This window comes from Leucoraja erinacea, chromosome 11, assembly GCF_028641065.1.
Source record: "Leucoraja erinacea ecotype New England chromosome 11, Leri_hhj_1, whole genome shotgun sequence".
Classification (NCBI taxonomy): Eukaryota; Metazoa; Chordata; class Chondrichthyes; order Rajiformes; family Rajidae; genus Leucoraja; species Leucoraja erinaceus.
The window spans coordinates 33011931-33035423 of record NC_073387.1 but is presented as its reverse complement, the minus strand read 5'-3'; the positions used below and the strand labels follow the sequence as shown (position 1 = coordinate 33035423).

Sequence of the window (23493 nt, the reverse complement as noted above, 5' to 3'; positions counted from 1 at the left end):
GTTCACTTCTCTAAAGAATCAGGACAGACTCAACAATCTTTTTGCAGCTCTGAGCAATCAGTTCAAGAATCAGCTTCTTAGTTCTCCTTGACTTCCGACAATAATTCTGCAATTTGCTGCTTGTATTGTTACCAAACAAGTACTCCAGATGTGACCCTGTGTCACTCCCTTTGATTTAAGCCACACCCTTTTTTAATATCCTTGTGTTGTTTATGATATCAAATCAAAATCCCCATGTTGCATGCCAGTTCACGGACAAAGTGTTCAAAGTTCAGAAGTCTGTGTTTACTAGTAACTATCTAATAATGCATTAATATCATTTTGGGAGCAGGAAAATAGCACACACCTTGTGCCCGAGATTCTTCCTTTTCTGCATGTTTTCTCACATGCTTTTCCAAACATTTGGTGGATAAACCGGAAATTATTTCAGGCAGGCCTGGCACCTTAATGTTCAAGGGTACAGGTCCTCTCCCTTGTAGGGACCTCTATATATTATATGAGGTGGCTTTTAACACAATTCAGCCCCGACTGCTAGGGGAGAAGATGGAGAAGATGAAGGTGGATCCATTAATGGTACTGTGGTGTTTGGATTACCTTTTCCTCAGACCACAGTATGTGCGCCTACAGAACAGTGTCTCAAGCACCATCATGAGCAGCACAGGGGCTCCACAAGGAACTGTGCTGGCTCCATTCCTGTTTACCATCTACACAGCGGATTGTCAATATAACACCAACAGCTGCTTTTTGCAGAAATTTTCAGATGACACAGCTGTTGTAGGCCTCATCAAAGGGGGCAATGAGGAGGAGTATAGAGACACAATTAACAACTTTGTGGAGTGGAGTGCACACAATCTCCATCTCAACACCAAAAAAAACGAAGGAGATAGTTGTGGATTTCAGGAGGGGGAGGGGGAGGAGGAGGACTCAACCAACACCAATCACCATCAGGGGCACTGAGGTGGAGGTGGTCGCCAACCACAGGTACCTTGGTGTGCAGCTTGACAGTGAGCTGGACTGGAAGAGTCATATGGAGGCGGTGTACAGGAAGGGACAAAGTAGACTGTATTTTTTAAGGAGGCTAAAGTCATTTAATATCTGTCAACCCCTACTGTGCAGTGTCTACCATTCAGTGGTGGCCAGTGCTCTGTTTTTTGCTGTGGCCTGTTGGGGAGAAGGCGCCCGAATAGCGGACAAAAACAGACTGGATAAGCTGATCAGGAAGGCCGGCTCAGTGGTTGGGGCAGAGCAACTAACGGTCAAGCAGGTGGCAGAGGCCAGAACTCTGAAAAAACTAGGCTCAATAATGACCAACCCCACTCACCCACTCCACGCCCTGAAGGTGATCAAGTGCAGCATCTTCAGTCAGAGACTGATTGCACCAATGTGCAAAACGGAGAGACATAGGAAGTCTTGTATACCAGCTGCTATAAGGTTTTATAATGCACAAAAATTTTAACTTATTATGTATTGAAGATATCTGTTGAAATGTGTGGTGTTATGTCTGTCTTGAAGCTGTTGTGGCACTGTAATTTCCTGTAAAGGATTATTAAAGGTTATTCTTCTTCTTTCCTAAACACACTTGACATATTCCACCCCATCTAAAGCCTTGACACTATAGTAATCCCAGAGTATATTAGGAAAGTTAATCTCCTATGCCAATCCTATTAGTTTTGCAGCTATCTGTAATTTTCCAGCATATTTGTTCCTCTAAGTCCTATTCACTATTCCAGTTGACACTAGTACAATCTCAACAAGGTGATCATACTCAGCCAGACCCTGTGATCTTTCAGGCAACAAGCTGAGGGCACATGCACCATCTTGTCACTGGTCACTTGCAGTCATGACATCAGCTGCATGTGTGCAGCTCAGCCGTTAATGGATGTAGGAGGCCTGACGGCAGTCAGTGAACCCAGGTTCACTCGAAAGCCATTAACGCTTGCTGGGTAAGTCAAGTCCAGAGAATTCCCAGAAATGTGCCTGGAGCATCAAAACTAAGTTGGCATTTTCCCAACTCATTCCTGCAAATATTACATTTTCCAGGGAAAGCCAAATCACATGGGGAAATACAGCCAACGGAATCACACACGATTCTAGAAAATGCCTCTCCATCCACTTAGGGCAAACAAAAACAAAAAAAAACGCTACTATTGTGGGTTTTTTATTTCCTTTCAAGGAAATGCTTGATGCAAAACTATCCTTGTGCAGTTCAGTTTCAAATCAAGATTGAATTTATTCTTGCCTTATCTGTTTAAAAACTGATTGCAAATATATTTTATTTGAGTCCCTGTCCATGCATCACACTGGTGCAGCTGTTGCCATGTAGCTCCAGCAACCCGGGTTCTATCCTGACCTCCGGTGCTTTGTGTGTGATGTTTGCGCGTGGTCTCTGTGACCACCTGGGTTTCCTCTGTGTGCTCCATTTTGCCCCCACATCCTATCGGTAGATTAATTGACCACTAAATTGCCCCTAATGTGCAAGTCTATTTTGGGGAAAGTTAATAAGAATGTGGAGAATAGAATAGAATAGAATAGAATACCTTTATTGTCATTCAGAACTTACGGTCTGAACGAAATTTCGTGCCTGCAGTCATACATACAATCATACAATAATAAACAACACTAAACACAAATTAACATCCACCACAGTGAGTCCTCCAAGCACCTCCTCACTGTGGTGGAGGCAAAAATCTTAGGGCTGCAGTCTCTTCCCTCCTCTTCTCCCCCTGCGCTGAGGCGATACTCCACCGGGCGATGGCACAAACAGTCCCGCGGCTCACCGAGCCCCGCAAACGGGCCGGCTCAAACACCGCGGCCCGGGGTGGTTGAAGCTGCCGCCCTCCAGTCCAACGGACGCAGCCGCTGGCCCGCGGCTAAACCCCGGACTCAGGTCACCGCCGCCCCAGCCACCCGAGCACCGTTCCAGCCCCGAGCCGGATCGCCCTCACGTGAAGATAAAAATGGGATTAGTGTAAAGAATATTCTATCCACTGTCATCGTGCAAGTCAATGCCTTTACAAGTGGCAATATTCCACATAGATTTAAGATTTTCATTGCCTCATCTAGGGTTTGAAATATGATTTTTTTTGCCAGTGTTGCTTATAGTTTTTTATAAACTATGGAATATTATTTTGTGTGTTGAGTCTATTTCATGAATAACACACAATTGAATGCTGTAGTGTGCTTAATGGAGTTTTAATTTTTTACTTTATTAAGAGGATTTGGGATTAGGGAATCTTTAAGCATTGTGTAAACATTTACAATTCACAGGCTGCTGAAATTGAGACCAAGTGTTTATTTTCAAATAAATCAGGGACTGAAAGATGTATTCAAACTACATGAGGCAATTTGTGGATTGTCACAGCTTCACAATTTTACTTCCATCTCAGACAATAAGGGTAAACTGACTTATCTGAGGAGCAAATAAACAATTCTCATTCATTATTTTTTTTTATTTATTTTTTTTTAATTTCAAAATAGACTTTATTCAATTGATAAATATATACAATTCATGAACCATTCGAACAAAAAATTCATCCGACATTTTCGGAGACTATACAATTTTTTTTTTTTCCAGTACAATATTTTTACATTTGTCAAATTCCACCAAAACTGTCCCCCACCCGTGCCACTCTGTGGCCCCTGTCCAAGTAATAAATATATACAATGTGTGCACAGTTCGAAAATTCCATCCGACATTTTTGTAGGCTATAGAGATTGTTCAATACAGTTTATGTCTTTTAAATACCACAAAAATGTCCCCCACCCATGCCACTCATGTGGCCCCCTGGTGTGGGATACCTTCCCTTAATTTAATTTGAGGGGCATCTCCACCATACCGTGCCCCCCATGTCCAGCAGCGGAAGGACCCTAGACTGTGGCCCTCCCCCACCGAGCCTTGGCGTTGGCTGCACCAAGCTTCAGCGAGTCCCTTAGCACGTACTCCTGCAGTCTGCAGTGGGCCAGTCGGCAACATTCCCTGATGGACATCTCGCTCTGCTGGGTGGTGAGCAACGCTCGGGCAGACCAAAGAGCGTCTTTCACCGAGTTGATGACCCTCCAGCAGCACTCGATGTCAGCCTCTGAATGTGTCCCTGGGAACAGTCCGTAAATCACAGAGTCCTCTGTGACGGAGCTGTTCGGGATAAATCGTTCCAGGGACCCTTGCATACTTCTCCAGACTCTTTTTGCAAATCCACACTCTGCAAAGAGGTGGGCAACCGTCTCCTCTCCACCGCAGCCGTCCCGGGGGCAGCGTGCGCTGGTAGTGAGGTTCCGACGGTGCAGGAAGGATCTAACTGGGAGGGCTCCCCTCACCGCCAGCCAAGCCATTATGGGAATAGCAGTAAAAATAAATACGTGCATATGTATACAGGAGCTTTTACATTCATGCACTTTACAGCCAGTACTGCCTTTTAAGTGATACTGGAATTCTAATGAAGGAATACGGGAGGCAATTTGCATAGGGCAAGCTTTCACAGCATGACATTGACAAATAATCTTTATTTTTAGGAATGTAGATTGAGGGACAATTATTGACCACAAAACCAGGGTTCACTGCCCAGTTTGTTTCAGTTTGAAATCTCATCCAAAAGATAGCATCTTTGAGAGTGCCGTACTGACATAGTTCGGAGACACAAGGAACTGCAGATGCTGGAATCTTGAGCAAAACACAAAGTGCTGGAGAAACTCCGCGCCTCAGGCAGCATCGGTGGAGGAAATGGACTGGTGATGTTTGGAGTCGGGATCCTTCTTCAGACGCAAGAAGAATTCTGAAGAGGGATCCTGACCCAAAATGCCACCTGTCCATTCCCTCCACCGATGCTTGCTGACTCCACCACTTTGTATCAGACATAGTGTGGCTTGCACTATTATGGTCTAGTTACATAGTATAACAGATATTTTATTGTATATTTTTCTGCAATATTGTGTTAATGTGCCTGTAAAGCTCAAGCAAGTAGGAGTTTCACTGTTCCGTTCCGAGTGCATGCAATTAAACAATCTTGACACTCTTACACTGATGCATCAACCTAAATTTTGCCCTCATGCCTCTGGAGAGGAACTTAAACCCAGGACCTTCCAATGCAGAGGCATAAGTGCTACATGGCCGTCCGAAGAGGAGGGCACGTTGGGTGCGACCACACCCCACTTTTTTTCCCCTTAAGAAAAAATCACCAATAAATAAATAAATAAGAAAAAGAAAAAGAAAAAAAATTCGGGGGAAAAAAATCAACGTTTCCACTTTCGAAACGGCCAGTTCTCTGTTCTACCATCGCCGGGCAAGAATGGCTGAATCTGAACCCAACGGCTGTAACCCCAACACCAGACGCCGCTGCAGCGGAGCATGCTCCCCTCGTCTCCCCCCGCCCAAGCCATCTCCCCCCCCCACCACCCCTGCTGACTCCCGCTGGGCCCACACCACCCCCGCTGGGCCCACGCCACCCTTGCTGGGCCCACGACCCCCACTGGGCCCACGCCACCCCCGCTGGGCCTACGCCACCCCTGCTAACCCCCGCTGTGCCCACGCCAGCCCTGCTGACCCCCGCTGGGCCCACGCCACCCCCGCTGACCCCCACTGGGCCCACGCCACCCCCACTGACTCCTGCTGGGTCCCCCCACCCCCGCTGGGCTCAGCCACCTTCATGCCCCCCCCCCCCCCGCGCCCGCTGGGCCCGCGCCCACCTTCATCTTCGCCCCCCCCCCCCCCCGCAAGAGAGAGGGTGGTAAGTGAGAGGGGGGAGGGGAGAAAGGAATGGGGAGGCGAGAGGGAAAGGGGGATTATCTTCAGTGAGATTGCAAAATTAAGGTAGGTTTTAGAGCTATTATATTCTCTCCTCCATATGAATAATATTAAACAATATCAAATATTAAGAATCAATTGGAACTGCTTTCTTTTCCTTGATAACAATACTGAAACAAACACAACCAGACCCCAGTCTGCTAAGAATGGACCCTGCACCCTCTCCTTCCCATTCACCACTTCACACCTACTTAAGGCAAGACTCCAGTATGAAAAGAGTGGACCCTTTCCCACCCCACCCCACCCAACACATTCCACCTACTCACAGCCTGACCTCAGTCTGCAAACACTGGGCCCTTCTACACCCATCCCACTCCAATCACCACTTCACACCCAATTACTAATTTTTAACCAGCCCCTGCCTGCTTCAAAGTCTACACTATTGTCCCTGTACCCAAAAAGGTAAGGATTACTGGTCCTAAGGACTACAGGCCTGTCACACTGACCTCTGTAGTCATTAAGACCGTTGAAAGGCTTGTGCTGGCCAAGCTGAAAAATATCACAATCCCTCTGCTGGACCATCTTCATTTTGCATATTGGGCCAATAGATCTGTGGATGATGCAGTCAATCTGGGCCTGCACTTCATCCTCCAGCACCTAGACCGCCAGGGAACCTATGCGAGGATTTTGTTTTATTGATTTTAGCTCTGCATTCAACACCATTGTGCCAGAGCTACTACGCTCCAAACTTTCTGAGTTGACTGTGCCTGAACCCCTCTGTCGGTGGATCACCAGCTTTCTGACAGACAGGAAGAAGCATGTGAGGCGGGAAAGCATATCTCGGACCCGCAAATGCTCAGCATAGGAGCACCGCAAGATGCGTACTCTCCCCTCTACTCTACTCTCGCCACACCAATGACTGCACCTCCATAGACACCTCTGTCAAGCTTCTCAAATTTGTGGATGACACAACCCTGATTGGACTGATCCAGGATGGGATCTCTGTACTCTTTTCAGTTTGACATCTTTCCTATAACATGGTGCCCAGAACTGAACACAATATTCTAAATGCGGTCTCACCAACGTCTTATACAACTGCAAAATGACCTCCCAACTTCTATACTCAATACTCTGACTGATGAAGGCCAAAGTGCCAAAATACTTTTTGACCACCTGATATACCTGCGACACGACCTTCAAGGAACCATGCAACCATCAACCATTTCTCTGCCCACCTGGCTAATTGATCCCGATCCTGCTGCAATCTTTCACAACCATCTTCACTATCTGCAAAACCACTCACTTCTGTATCATCAGCAAACTTGCTAATCTTGCCCTGTTCTGTGACGTTTCACAGAGTGCTGGAGTAACTCAGCGGGCCAGGCGGAGTATAGAAGTTGGGAGGTCATGTTGCAGTTGCATAACAAGTTGGTGAGGCCGCATTCAGAGTATTGTGTTCAGTTCTGGCACCATGTTATAGGAAATATGTCATCAAACTGGAAAGGGCACAGTGAAGATTTACGAGGATGTTGCCAGGACTAGAGAGGCAGAGATAATGGGAGAGTTTGAGTAGGCTGGGACTATTTCATGGAGCACAGGAGGATGAGGGATGATCTAATAGAGGTGTATAAAATCATGATTTGAATAGATATGGTTGAGTCTTTTGCCCAGAGTAAGCGAATCGAGGAGCAGAGGACATAAGTTTAAGGTGAAGGGCAAAAGATTTAATAGGAATCTGTGAGGTATGTTTTTCACACAAAGGGTGGTAGGTGTATGGAACAAGCTGCCAAAGGAGGTAGTTGAGGCAGGGACTATCGCAACATTTAAAAAAACAGACAGGTACATGGATCGGACAGGTTCGGAGGGATATGGATCAAACGTGGGCAGGTGGGACTAGTGCAGATGGGGCATGCTGGGCCGAAAGGCCTGTTTCCACACTGTATCATTCTATGACTCTATCTTTTCCTCTCAAACCCATTCTCCTGCTTTCTCCCCATTACCTCTGACACCCTTATCAATCGAGAATCTATCAATCTCCTCCTGAAAAATGTCAATTGACTTGACCTCCACAGCTGTCTGTGGCAATGAATTCCACAGTTCACCACCCTCTGACTTAAGAAATTCCTGCTCATCTCCTTCCTAAAGGAATGTATTTTAATTCTGAGGCTGTGGCCACTGGTCCTAGACTCTCCCACTAGTGGAAACATCCTCTCCAAATCCACTCCATCCAGGTTTTTACCAGGCTGGGACAGACGGCAACAGCTTCACACTGTGTCCCAAAGCTTGTGTCCTGTCCTGCATCACCCAAGGCAGCAGAGATGTTATAGGAGAGGGCAAGCACCATAACAAAGTAGTTCATGATGGTTTGGGTAACATTGAGGAATGTCTATGCATGTCACATCATGAATATTACTGAAGAACGGTCTTGACCCAAAATATAATCTATACCATTTCTCCAGAGATGCTGCCTGACCCACTGAGCTACTCCAGCACTCGCATGGATAGGTGACATAGACGTGTCACCTATCCATGTTCTCCACAGATGCTGCCTGACCCGCTGAGTTACTCCAGCACTCTGTGAAACGTTGCGATTCATATTCTCCACGGATGCTGCCTGACCCACTGATTTACTCCAGCACTTTGTGACTATTTTCCCTTCACCCATCTGCCCAAGCCCACTCTCCCCCCTCCTTTTCTATGTTCCTTTCCACCCATAAACCTCTCTCTGCCTTTACATTTCACTCCTCTTTCAAATTTGCTCTACTTATCAACATGCATTTTTCATCTTCACTTTTTAGTCATAGAATGATGCAGTGTGGAAACAGGCCCTTCAGCCCAACTTGCCCACAACGACCGACATGTCCCATCTAAACTAGTCCCACTCACACGCATCTGGCCCATATCGATCTAAATCTGTCCTATCCATGTACGTGTCCAAATGTCTCTTAAACAGTAGGATGGTCCCAGCCTTAACTACCTCTTCTGGCAGCTCGTTACATACACCCAGCACCCTTTGTGTGAAAAAGCTACCTCTCAGGTTCCTGTTAATTTCTGAAATATTGGTCATAGATTTGGTGCAAAAATGCTCCAAATTAAGGCTCAGAATGCATCAGAGAGCATCTAAAAACCCTGGCATCGAGGGACTTCACGCTTCGCGCACATTATTTCACATTACATTTTTTGTAATCCTGACATGCCACCCCCCTTTTTGCAAAGCTTTGTACGGGCCTGTGCTACCAGTCAATTCACAGTTGTGGGCCTGGAGATGGTATTAAGGGACCTACTCTTTGTGCAAAGAAAATAACTACAGGTGCACAACCTTTTATCCGGAGTTCCGGAAACCGAAAAGCTCCGAAAACCGGACATTTTTTCCAGGATGTCGTCAGCACACCAAAGCTCGCGTTTGGTGCCAAACTTGACCCGAAACGACCCACGGTCAACCCAGGTCTGTACTACTGTAGCGGCTGCCTCCTTCCCGGAGACCGGGGAGACACTTAAACATCTGTAAATCATTGCTTAAATGTTAGTCAGTAAGTTTGGAGGGCTTTTATGTGAAGGGGGGGGGGAATGGGGAAACTTTAATTCTTAGTCCCCTACCTGGTCGGAGAGGCGGGGAGCGGGCAATGCCTTACCGGGTCGCCGTGCAGTAAGCTCCGGAGCGCTGTGGCCGCCGACTCCCAACATCGCGGAGCTTGGGCTGCGGGCGTCCGGCCGCGGGCAGCGCCGGTGTAGCTCCGACCCCTGGCAAATCGACCCCTGGCTGCGCGGCGCTCCAAATCCAGCGCCGCCCGTGACCAGACGCCCGCAGCCCCAGCTCCGCGATGTTGGGAGTCGGCGGCGCAGCTTTCTGCACGGCGACCCGGTAAGACATTGCCCGCTCCCTGCCTCTCCAACCAGGTAGGGGACTAAGAATTAAAGTTTCCCACTTCCCCCCCCCCCCCCCCCCCCTTCACATAAAAGCCCTCCTAACTGACTAACATTTAAGCAATGATTTACAATAATTCCCCGGTCTCCGGGGAGGAGGCAGCCGCTCCAGACTTTTCAAGCCGCCCGCGCTACCTACCTAATCTACGCTAAAAATCTTCCATTTCGAAATCCGAAAAATTCCGAAATCCGAGAAGTGTCTGGTCCCAAGGCTTTCGGATAAAAGGTTGTGCACCTGTACCAAGCTTTGACCATTTTTGTACAGATTAACTACTCTCTAGGAATGTAGTCATCCAGCACTGAAACAGACCTTTCAGTCTTCAAAACTTGCACAATGATGACTCGCATGGGAAGTGGAACTGTCACATTTATAACGTTTTTGAAAAGGGGGGAATTTAATGTTCTAATTAAACCATGCGTGCATGTATTATGGATGAATTGGCCAATCAATTCATTAATTGAGTATTTGCCATTGCTTACCTGCTGTTTTAATCTAGAGCCTACTTTTACCCAGTGCTTTTTTTGTGATGGTACATGCTGGTACAATAAACTGGCACTTCTGAAAGTTAAAAGCTACATTTTCAAATGTTTTGATTTTTTAATATAACAAAGACATTACAAAAGACATAAAAAAGTAAAATGTATTCACTAAATTAGGTGGTTTAATTAGCAGTTTATATGTGATAGGAGCAGAATTAGGCCATTCAGCCCATCAAGTCTACTAAGCCATTCAATCATGGCTGATCTATCTCTCCCTCCTAACCCCATTCTCCTGCCTTCTCACCATAACCCCGACACCCGTGCTAATGAAGAATCTATCTATCTCTGCCTTAAAAATATCCATTCTCTTGGTCTATAGGACAATGACCGAGCAATGTAAAAATAAAGGTGCCAGTGCACACAAAAAATATATACTGCTCAAAATTAATGTAGTATGTTTGTTCAGATTTAAGATCCAAGTTTCTGACTTAACCAAACTATATTTGGTATCAAGTGCTGGAATATAAAACTTCACCATTCAAAGTTTTGCTGTGTAAATTCATCTACATACATGTCATTAATAAGATGCCACTATGGGGCATTGCCCACAGAGAACATATTTTATTGGGACTTAGTGGCTTACGAATAATGAAGTGTGGGCTACTGTAAATTGTCACCAGTGTGCAGGGGAGATGTGGAGTCCAGAGGCAATGGTGAATATGCGAGGAGAATGTGAGAGATTAGTGTAGTCAGCAAGGACCCAGTGGGTTGAAGGGCCTGTTTCTATTCTCTCTCTCTCTCTCTCGCTATGATTCTAACTCTCAAAGAATTTACATAAACAATTTTGAGAGAAATATTAACTTGTCAGAATAAAGAGATAGTGACCTTTGTGTGATCTGGAAAAATGTGTCAGAGTTGCATTAATTTCATACCACTCCCAAAAGGGACATATGAATTTCTGGCAATGGTAATTCCACTGATACAATTGCAATTAGATCCATCACCACCCATCGGGGAAAGAATCACACCCATGTTGCATATCAACAAACACTCGATCACAGGCCAGTACAGTTCCAATTCTAAGTTCCAGCAAAGGTTAGAATTTGTGTCTGCTTGCCACATGTCTGGTCTGTTTCATGTATCCCCATCAGCCCGACACTTATCAAGGACATCTGCACCATATGGTCAGATTGTCTTTCTCCTTTGTTTTTGCAATGTGTATAAAAGTTAAATGGATGTGTGAATGATTAAGACAAATAACGTTCTCATCGTGTTATGTAAAAAGGTTTACTGGCAGTCAGGACTGATTTAACGCATAAATCCTACAAAACCCATGAACAAGTGACCCTCTATAAACTTTACCAATGTGTAGACTTGCTCCTTAACAGAAATGGAGTGATAGGTTTGGTATAGAGGAGTAGAATTAATTGTTATCAGATGTCGGAGCACCTCAGATTCTGCCAAAATAAACACTAGTGTGGAATATTATTTTAAATTATTTATTTCTTCTTCCAGCTACCACACACATATAGTTCCCTTTTAGTTTACCATGAGATCAGTCCCATGCGTGTGACCTCCTTGGGAGTATTTCCTTTAATTTGCCATAACGTGTGATCTTATCGATGTTATTGATCGTCTGAGTATTCACATTTAGACTTATTCTCTCTCGCACTCATATATCCACACTCTCTGACCAGGTCATTCGATGAAAGATATCCATTGGCGTTTCCATTTTATGGGTATTCTATAAAACATACATCCCAAATAAAACTAAGTATTTGTGCTCCAAGCAGAGATAGTTTTATGAAATATGGAATGAAAACCTAGAAAAGGATTGGTACATCCTTTTGCAGTTAAATTCTGAAGTTGAGTGTTTGTACATTTTTAGTCATAAATTGCATAAATATGTTGCACAGTTATTAGAGTGTTTACACCAATTTCCCCATGGAATTCCTATCCGCCAGGACATTGTTCCAGCTGTCACTATCCACCTTACCGCTGAATATATTTCTATCGTATTTTCCATGCATTATTTCATTGAGATATGTGGTGCTCTGTTTTAAGTTGCTGACAAAGATTAGATCAAGTTGTCACCACCAATGAACTCTGTTTTTCACTCATAGTAAAACCAGGAGAGCTTCATATTGCCATTATGTGAATTAATAGTTGATGCTGAGGCATCATTTTTATCTCTGATTCCTAGACATCAATTTCTACAGGTTTTATCATGTTATTTTGTTCACTTTTGCTGTTATTCAGATGTGAATATTTTGATTTCTAATGTAACAAGGCAGATTCTTGCTACAAGTGTATTTAGGTCCATCTTGAATCTAGAAATGTGGCATATTCACCATGGTGGCTGATGAGATTAAGTTTATACAATTTAGTGTAGAGTATGGTTGCACACAACACATGTCAATAGCAATACAATACAATTTATTTGTCATTTGAACCCCATTGAGGTTCAAACGAAATGTTGTTTCTGCAGTCATACACACAAAAAAGAACCAAGACACAACACAATTTACACAAACATCCATCACAGCGCATCTCTTCCTCGCTGTGATGGAAGGCAAAGACTTATCTCTCCCCTGCACTTCCCATTCCCCTCCCGATGTCAGAGTCAAAGTCAAAGCCCCCGGCGGGCGATGGTAATTGTCCCGCGGCCATTTATGCCGCGCCGGGTGCTGCAAGGCCACGCTCCGGGTCTTGTTGTTGGAGCTCCCGGCGGGCGCTAGCAAAGTCCCGCAGCCATTCCAAGCCGCGCCGGGCGATGATGTAAGGCCCCGCTCCAGGTACTCTTCAACCCCGCAACTCGGGCGGGTGAAGTCGCCGTTGCAGAAGCCCCGAAAAGCGGTCTCCCAGCAGGGACCCGCGGGCTCCCGGTGTCACTGTCCACCAGACCTGCGGTAAGCCTCCGAATCCCCGGGGTCGGGTCGCAGCAGCGCACCACCACCGCTCCTCCCTCTCCAAACTCGGCCAGCTCCGCGATGGTGAGTAGGTCCGCAGCTCCGTGACTGGAGCCCCAGGTCGTTCCTGCTGGAGGCCGCTCCACGGTGCTAGGCCCCAACGACAACGGAGACCCGACAGAGAAAAGGTTGGGTTCTCCGTGCAGGGGGTAGATTTTAAAAAGTTTCCCCCACCCCCCACCCCCCACACACATACACAAAAAAAAATTAATAAAAACTACATTCAACGAGACAAAAAATATTAAAAACGACGGACGGACTGCAGAGGCCGCTGCGACGCGAGTCACGCCGCCCACCGGATATGTGCCTCTCTCTTTCTCTCCATAATTATATCCCCCTATGCTCAGACTGATGTTATATGTAAAACATTTACAGCAGCCTAACTCATGCCTTCTGACTTTAACCCTTTTCCAGGTTACCTCAATGTAATGGTTAATAACTACTGGAGAGAACGCTGGTGCCGACTGAAAGTCAACACACTGTACTTCCACAAGGACAGAACAGATCTACGCACACATGTAAAGTCCGTTGTGCTGCAGGATTGTGAGGTAGTTCCAGGATTTGGACCAAAGCATCCCTTCGCTTTCCGGATCCTTCGAAATGGACAGGACATTTGTGTTCTAGAGGTGCAGTATTTATTAGGAATTACAATTTATTATTTAATTCAGAAACAGTGTGTGTGTGGGAGGTGTGCAGGTCACTGGAAAACAGAAACTTCACATGAATTAGTATACTGAGCATGAGGCAGACACACTGACAGATGACCTGCACTGACCAGGTAGGTTTTAGATTTGATGAGAAGACAAAAGAGACTGTAGAGGCTGGAAACTGGAACTAAATACAATGCTAGAAGAACCAAAGACCCCACCCTATCTCTACCAGAATGCAATCCTTAGCTATTCCACCATGACTTCAGATCCTGATTTCTAGATTCCTATGCAGATTTCCAATTGAAATATCATTCCCTTCAGGACTCAATTGTGAACAACAATGCCACCATCAAGTCAGCTATGCTTCCTATGCACTGAAGGCCCATTGCCTACTCCCACCCCTCCTCAATCAGCCATCTCTGGGCACCACCCAGTCCAAATCCAGATCTCTGTGGACCCCCCACCTCTTTAGACTTTAAACACCAACTCCTGATATCCAACCTTGCCTTAAGCCCTAATCAAGCACCAATATCCAGGTGTTACTTCCTGGGCTCTGATCTTCAGCCACCATAAGCCCTTAAATAACCATCCTTCTAGTTCCTCCAGATCCCCAATCACTGAACCCACTTCGTACTTGCCCCCCATATGCCACGGATTTGGCATGTGCATGGCCAAGACCATCATTATCACACCACACAATGTTGTGCTCTTTAAAGGTGTTCATCAATTTCATGATCCTTTTATATTTGATCCTCTTCATAACTTCAAGGACCTCAGAGAATGCCTCTCAGTATTAGTTTTCCATGCCAAACAAAAGGAAAAATGAGAAAATGCAAACTGACAGACCCACGATGTACAACACAGTGTCTATTATTGGACTTTGAAGGGACATTTGTGATTGAAAAGGCCTCTGATGCTGACTATCAAGGTCCATGCTTAAACAATGCCCATCAAGATGAAATATCTCATCAAACAGGCAATAGGTTCAGGAAGAAAGCATTAAATAGCCATAAGAAAACCCCCAAATAATGCATAAACCTTAATGTCAAAGATTACATAATCAAAAGCTATGTTACAACACAGCAATGGTCAAATAGGTTTCCACTTTTGATGCTATGTGTTTTATATAAATGATTATAAAAGGGTGTAGAAAATGTGAAATTATTTGTGGTAAATCAATTTTAAATCTTTATAAATGTATCTAGCATGCAACAAAAGCTTTTCACTGACTGTACCTTGTCACATGTGACAATAAACCAAATTAATATTTAATTGCCCTGTCCCACGGTACGTGTTCATTCCAAGAGCTCTCCCGATTATTAAAAAAAATCAAACTCGGGGTAAGCACGGAGAATGAATGAGGCGGGTATGTCGGAGCTCGGGGACGTCTCTTAGCAACTTGTAACGCTAATGGCAGGTACTCAGGAAGGCTCGCTAACAGCAGGTAAGCACAGGAAGACTTGTGAAGATTTTTCAACATGTTGAAAAATGTCCACGAGAGCCCCGAATACCGACGAGTGGTCATTACCGTAAATCTCCGAATTCGAATCAGGGCAAACTCGGGAGAGCTCTTGGAATGAACTCGTACCGTGGGACGGGGGTTTAAAGCTCCATCAAGATAGGACCATTATGTAAAATAATTTCCAATGTGAAATTAAAGATAAAATCAATTTGAAATCATTTGCATCAACTACTGGTATTTCAGCTGATAAATATGAATTACGTTTCCAAATGATATTCTAGAATAAGATTCATTTTGTTTTATCAAGTTTGTAACTTATGCTGGAGTGTTGTTCACATTTTTCATCTCTTCTGGCTTGTACAGGCCAGCTCTTCTGAGGAGATGGGTAGGTGGCTGGGACTGCTACTTGCTGAGACAGGCTCTACCACAAAGCCAGAGGCTCTGCATTATGATTATGTTGATGTGGAAACAATAGCCAACATTGTGGATGCCGTCAGACATTCCTTCTGGTGAGAACTCAATCCATTATGCAGAAATTTGAAAATAAACTTCTGCCTGTTCTGTTGCTGTTATTAGCAGGTTTTGCGGCGATTGGCAACAATTGACAAACATTTTTTATTGAGGGCAGTAATTCTCAACACTTAGCGATAGCTTTTTATGACTATCAAAATAATACCACATTGGGAAATCAGTTCGTAAATGTGCCCTTTTATACACTACAATATGTGGATTTAAACTGTGAGTGTTAGTAAACTATATTTTAGTTTAGTTTAGAGATACAGCATGGAAATAGGCCCTTCAGCCCACCGAGTCCATGCCGACCAGCAATCACCCATCTGCTAGTTCTATCCTACAGACTAGGGACAATTTAGAGAGGCCATTCATCATTCATCATCTTTTGAAAACGTTTGCGACGCAGTAGTGTTGGTTTCCAACGGGAACGGTGATGGACGCACCACACATCTGTCCTTCAGTTCCTGCGGACTTCTGCCGCAGGAAGTATAGGATTTTGGTGTGTGTGCTTTATCATCATTCCTTACAATGCTATGTACAACAGTGATCGCAATTTCTACTGAAGTGTGGATGGCCGTTGGCTTGCTAGAAGTTCATCCGCCCTTTGACAGGTTTTGTTTTTAGCCCTGCCGGTGGTCCACAGCCCAGGTGGTGGAGACGGTTTAGTCGCTGACTATCCGACCTTGAAGCAGGTAGCACGGGATTACATGGTACCCGTGGCAGGGAGATCTCCCCCGACCTGACCTGAGGTCAGGGGAGAACTCCCTCCTTCTTGACCTAGAGAGGCCAGTTAACCTACAAACCTGCACATCTACAAAACCCACTCGGTCACAGGGTGAACATACAAACTCTGTACAGGCAACACCCTCAGTCAGGATCAAGCGCAGGAGCGCAGGTTTCTGATGCACCATGCCGCCTTATTTACATAAACTGGCTATTCTAAGCCAATGCAATTCCAGATAATAATAAGAAGCAGAAATGTTCTCATCATTCTTATCCTTTGGATATCAAAATTAACTGTTATGCCTTTGTTCCTCTGAGTGAATCTTGATTATGTTTCATAAATTTACTTGTTTTGTTACACTATATAGGTGGGCTACTTCTTCATATAATTCAGCACTTTATCGGCATGATTCCAGAACATATGATGACGTACCATATGAAAAAGTACAGGTAAGGTATTTAGTGGTAAACAATACTCTAAGGAAGTATTTGAATATAAATCAGCTGTATGATGCAGAGTGTCATTTTTAGCAGATTATTTTTAAATATTACACTGAACTTTTGAGCTGGGAGCTAACTGATTACACTATTATAATGAGATAAATCAGACTACAACTTTTGAAGAACTGCAACTTCTGTCAATGCAAAAATCTAGAAGTTGCTGTCAAAGATATCCTGCTCGTCCACAGGATACAATGTTGCTGCTAATATGTCACATAGAACTGAATATAATGATATGATATTGAGGCCTAACTAGCCCTCCACTAAAAGTGGCTGTAAAGGATGTATTCAAAAGTTAATGTTTCAAAAGATCTGATAAATGAACAAATATCCTCTGCCCTTGAAATTTAATTTTACAGTAAAGTGAAATAAGTTATCATTTGCTGAGAAGCAAGTCAGAGTGGGGATTTTCAAAAGACCCAGAGTTGTTTATTCTGTGTGTCTCTTTTGTCTGTGTGCCTCAGTCACATCTTTATTTCCTAATCCATGTATTTCACATAATGCATTATTTTCTACTTCATATTTGATTTTGTTTTAAAGTGCTACAAGATTGTATTGTAATGTAATATCTGTTGTGAAATGTTTAAGACCTTTCAGGCATGTTTGGCATGTTGAAATGTTCAATCACTCAGATCTATGCACAGAGATGCATATGTTGAAACATGCTGGCCACACAGCAGTTACTGCACAGACATCGGTTGGCTTCACATGAGCTGCAACAGATTTCCGTTCAATATTTCCACTCCTGTGATTGCTAAACCATTCTTGCCAGCAGTTGACCCAAGCTGAGCAATTTTATGGCAACTGTTGCACCTGAGCATTGCGCATTAATCGGTCCAGCCACTATCTCCTGGCTTTATTTGCTAGCAGACACGTGACTTATGAATGTATATTAGTGAACAAAAAAATATACAACTCATGATGGCTTGTGAAAGGACATGCACTGCAAATTACATTGTTTATGCACACAAGGACCTGCGTGATTTCTACTGAGGAAACCCATTCTACAGCATAACCAGAGCCAACTATGCAGTGACATTTCAACACGTTTTCAGACATGAATGATTTTCTATCTTTCTGTTTCTTAATTTGGTTACTCATGTCTTGCAGGTGCCTGCAGTGGGCAGCCCACTTAATCAAACACCTGAGTTGATTATGATTAGTATCAGATGAATAGAAAGGGTTGTTGCTTAGTTACCTACAAACATCAGGCTCTTTATCTATTTGTATCTCATACAGCCACTTTGCTGAAGTACACTCAAATCTTAACCTTGAGCACCTACCTTAATAATATATACCATCTATCCTTCAATTTCGGATTCCGAAAAGCAAATTTTAGTCTCCATTTCAACAACACTTGCATCCACCCCACAGTTTCCTTCTTTCTCTGTTGTAAGAAAGCTTCCCTCCATATAAACAAACTATCTTAAGTTTGCCCACTCTCTCATAATCTTGCTCACTGGCATGTCTAATCTCAATGATTTTTTTGTAAACTAAGCTATTTCTGTTTGAATCGCCAGCTCCCTTCAATTTTGTCCTCCTTTGAGGCACTGCAAATCCCTCCTTTCCAAATTGGCAAGCACAAATGAATTGCAGAAACTATCAAAATCGGGTCAAGCCATCAAAATGATGCAGGTATCTCACTGACCACATCTGGCAAGCATAGTGATGGCTTCACCCTATTCTATAATATAACACTAATATAATATTAGTGCCCCAGACAGGATTGCAGTTAAACACTTGTTTTGTGCTGTTTTGTAAATTCACGATCACAGCTTAAGGGCCTGTCCCACTTGGCGATTTTTTTCGGTGACTGCCGGCGTCATATCAGTGTCGCCAAAAGATTTTGAACATTTCAAAATCCAGCGGGAACGAAAAAAATGTTGTGACACTTGAAAAGACACCGGGCGTCAATACATCATCACACCGCGTCACGCTGCAAATTTTTCAGTAACCTAATACATCAGTTAATTATGCCGGCAGTCGCCGAAAATAGTCACCAAGTGGGACAGGCCCTAGTTACAAAATAACAAGTGCTCAATGATGTATTGAGGTACATCTGCTTTCCATGAGAGTTTGTCAAGTTTTGGGGATTTTTTACCTTAAACCATTTAACAAGGGGTACATTCATAGTGAGTTGATCCAGGACAAATAACTAATTTTGTTGGCATAAGTTTTGAAAACTTCTAATTGAGTCTCGTGCAATGTTCAGTAATTCTAGTTCAGAACAGGATATTTAATTTTTCATTTAAGTCTCCACATCAAAAGAGCATTGTTCCAGATGGCAAAACTGTACAGGCAACAGGAAGTTACTGAACTGAGTGCGGCTTTTTTTTAATTGACGCGGAATATTGGAGCTGCAGGTGCATCAGGTCTTATGTTCTTAGAGGAAGTTGCTGGCAACATATGTAGTACTGTTCCCAGAAATGAATGCAGGGAACTCTGCACCAGCAGTTGACTCTAATGGCAAAGGTAAACTTTATCTATGAAATAAGTTTCTGCCATGCATTGCCTTGATCTACACAGCCTTATCTTCCATTAAATCCTGAATTAAAGGAGTATTGCCTGTGAAATACTTCATAATTGACAGATTAACAATGATCAGTTACTGATATTATATGGAGCTGAATTTTTAATCCTTTTTAAAGACTAATTTCATTGATATAAATGACACACCATTCAATCACAACTGGCCGTTAAAAAACCATAGGAAGTGCATTGAAGTTAGCTTGTCTCTCTGTCTCTGAGGTTTGATAGTTATATTAGGTCGAGGCTGCTCATTTCATTGATCACAAGATAATTACTAAAATAGTCATCAGCCAAAGCAATATACACATTTCTCGTGAGTTGGCTCCATTTACAAATGGACGTAAATGTGCGAAAAATTTGAAATTATGCTTTTAGCAAGCAAAGTCTTTATCTAAATGGTTGGTGCTCAATCCAGGGCTGATGACATAACTATTACTCTTTCCAATGACTCCTGTGTTGCTGCATGTAATTGAAAAATACCAGTGCTATTATGTTGGAAATGCAAATTCTGGTTTAACACTGAAGCAAAACACACGTTTCTGAATAAAAAGAGTGATGTAAAAATTTCACTCTGTTGAACTTGATACTGCCTTCCTGCCGAAGTTAGTCCAGATTTTTATGTCTATTATAGACAATACTGCAGGATTATTCCGTAATGGGCCGTTTATATATTCTCAACACCTACTTCAAACAACACCTATTTCATCCATCTCTTTGTAACACACTAAAACCTTAACCTATAAAATAGGAGCCAGAAATAATTTGGAGCATGCGGAGGTATCAATCAATGAAATTATTTAAAGCAGATTTAAACTAATATCTAGACTAAATTGTTCATTTGGGAAGCCATAATGAAAGATTTTATAGCAGGGTGCAAAAGAAAAAAATCAAGGTAGCAAAGTCATCAGAGTTTTGTGAAAGGGAATAAAAATCTCACCTTTGACAAATTAATTTTTCCGTCAGCCCTCTGGATAAAAGAGAGTCAGTTGATGCATTGTACACATTTCTAGAAAGAGCTTGATAAAGTGTCTCAAAGGTTATTACAGAAAATGGGAGAAAATGTAAAAGGCAACATTTGGTATGGATAGGCTGGCTAAAAGGCATTACTTGGATTTTGTTTCTCATTGGCAAGATACAAGAAGTGAAATCAGTGCTGAGGCCTTTTTTTTTTACAATTGATATAAGATAATTTATATGACGGTACCAAAAGCAAGGCTGCTCATTTCATTGATGATGCCTAGATAAGTAGGTAACTAAATCATGAAGAGGTCATAAAAACCTCGAAAGCAATATAAAATAATTACGCGAGTTGGCAAAGATTTAGCAAATGGACTATAAATGTGCGAAAATTTGAAATTATTCAGTTTAGCAAGAAAAACATCTTATCTAAATGGTGAGAATTTATAATGCTCAGATCCAAAAAGATTGGATATCCTATTACATGATACGCAATGAGTCCGTGTGTTGCTACAGCATGTAATTAGAAAAACTAACAGTGCTATTATGTAGGAAGAAACTGCAGATGCTGGTTTACACTGAAGCAAGACACAAATTTCTGGAGTAAATCAGCAGGATGTAAAAATTCAGTCCTTCTCTCCAGTGATACTGCCTGTCCTGCTGAGTTAGTCCAGATTTTTATGTCTATTATAGACAATAGGAGCAGGCCATTCAGCCGTTTGAGCCAGCACTGCCATTCAATGTGATCATGGCTGATCATCCCCAATCAGTACCCCGTCCCTGCCTTCTCCCCATATCCCCTGACTCTGCTATCTTTAAGAGCCCTATCTAGCTCTCTCTTGACAATTAACAATGCTATTGTTTATTGCTAGTAAAATTGAACACAAAAGAGAGGAGTTATATGTCATTGTATAAACTAATGGTTTAGCCTCTTCTAGAGCGGAGGAAACAACATTAGTCATCTTATTCAAAGAAGGATATTACTGCATTGGGAGCAGATCAGAGAAGATTTACCAAACTAATATCTAGACTGGGCAGTTGTCTTATGATGAAAGATAGGATAGGATAGATTTGTGAAGGAGTTTAATAAAGGGACAGGGAACCTGATCGAAACATAAGATTGAGAGAGGATAAGAACATAAGTAGAAGCAGGGGCAGTCCATTTGACCCTTCATCCTTGATCTACCATCATTCGCTATATTTAAGTGGGAGTTAGATGTGGCCCTTGTGGCTAAAGGTATCAGGGGGTATGGAGAGAAGGCAGGTACAGGATACTGAGTTGGATGATCAGCCATGATCATATTGAATGGCGGTGTAGGCTCAACGGGCCGAATGGCCTACTCCTGCACCTATTTTCTATGTTTCTATGTTAAGATCATGGCTAATCTTCTACCTCAATGCCATGTCAATCAATTACATAAATCTCACAAAATACAGAAATCCCTTGTTGAAACAGACCAAAGGGGGATGATTGACCGCTATAACAGAGTAAGAGATCACCGAGTAATAGAGTATCATTGTGCAATTTGGAGAAACAAAGAAGTGCAGATACTGGTTAATGCACAAAAGAGCACAAAGTGCTGGAGTAACTCAGCAGTTTAGGCAGCATCTCTGGAGAACATGGTAAGGTGACCTTTAGGGTCGAGACTCTTCTTCAGATTCTCGGTCTGGAACTGGGCCGCCAGTTGAGCCACTGGGCTAAGTCATTGGTTGTGGCCCCTGGGCGGCCAGATTGCAAGTAAAGTGTGAGGATGGCAGCAGCGCCAGGCTCTGCCTAGAAGCAGCCGAGGAGAAGGTGTGGCCGGGGATGGCGTTGGCATCCTAGCCTGGAAGCGGCCAAGGGTGCTGTGGGTTGGCGATGGCGGAAGTAGGCCTGGCCTGAAATGGCCAGGGAGGCTTTGTGAAACTGGGGTGGTTTTGGCAGCCCAGCCTAGAAGCGACCTGGGAGGCGGTGTGGGCTGGTGGTTGTGTTGGTATCCCAGCCTGGCTGTGAAGGTCTCTAGCTCCATCCGATACAACCAAATTCCATTATAAAAAGGTCCATAATAACGGGGGTTCACTGTATATCTGTTTATACTCAATGACAGTCTCCACTACTCACTGGAATATAAAAATCCAAAGATTCATCACCCTCTGAGTGGTGAAATTTCACAATATCTTATTCATAAACTACCTACCCCTTAAGGTGCCTGGTTCTATACTTTCCAATCAGGAGTAAGATCTTTGCTGCATCCAGTTTGTTGAACCTTGTGAGAATTTTGCAAGTTTCAATAAGATTTCCTTTTATTCTTCTGAACTCTTGAGGGACCAGAGCTAGTCTGCTCAATCACTCCTTTGATATCATTAGTCTAGCAACTTCCTCTATTCAAATACATCCTTTAAGTAAAGAGACCAAAACTAGACACAATCTCACAAACGTTCGATAAAAGATATCTGTTATCCTGAACTCAAACCTTCTCATAATATAAAGGTCCACCGCCTATCCATTCCCGCCACATTCCTGCCTGACCCACTGAGTTACTCCACCGGTTTGTGTTTTGCTCAAAATTCCAGCATCTGCAATTCCTTGTGTCTCCGTGCAACATATCATCTGATTTTCTAATCATTTGCTGCATCGGAATGTTTGTTTCAGTGACGTGTGCGCAATGATACCTACTTCTCTTTCAGCATCAACATTACTCAGTCTCCCATACTTAAAAAAAAATCTTCTTTTCTGTTCTATGCACTAAGATGGCCAAATGCTTCTGGTTGTGCAGGAATCAAGATCAGGGAGGGGATCACTGTTTAAAAGTAAAGGTTTCCCATATCCAAAGAAACTAGGCTAACCAGCATCACACGGGAGGGCTGGTTCCCCAACGCAATATTCTACCTCTCCACCAATTCCAATATTGGTGGCCAGTGGAGGGGTGGGGCTTTCCAGAGGGCTAGTATGGACATTGTGGGCCGAATGGATACTTGGGCTGGCAGCTCAGTCACTCAAGCCTGTTGTGCTGGCAGCTCACTCACTCAAGGCTAGTGGGCTGGCAGTTGACTCACGGCTATTCCTTG

General features: G+C 43.5%; 1 protein-coding gene across 2 annotated transcripts in view; it reads left to right on the top strand.

Annotated features, from left to right (window-relative positions):
- Window positions 1–23493, top strand: part of LOC129701660 (actin filament-associated protein 1-like 1) — a 165456-nt gene that overhangs the window by 114616 nt on the left and 27347 nt on the right. For both annotated transcript variants that reach the window (XM_055642994.1, XM_055642995.1), the window contains exons 12-14: window positions 13525–13736; window positions 15586–15731; window positions 16827–16908. In XM_055642994.1, the coding sequence (XP_055498969.1) occupies window positions 13525–13736; window positions 15586–15731; window positions 16827–16908 (440 nt within the window). The remainder of the gene's footprint in view (window positions 1–13524; window positions 13737–15585; window positions 15732–16826; window positions 16909–23493) is intronic.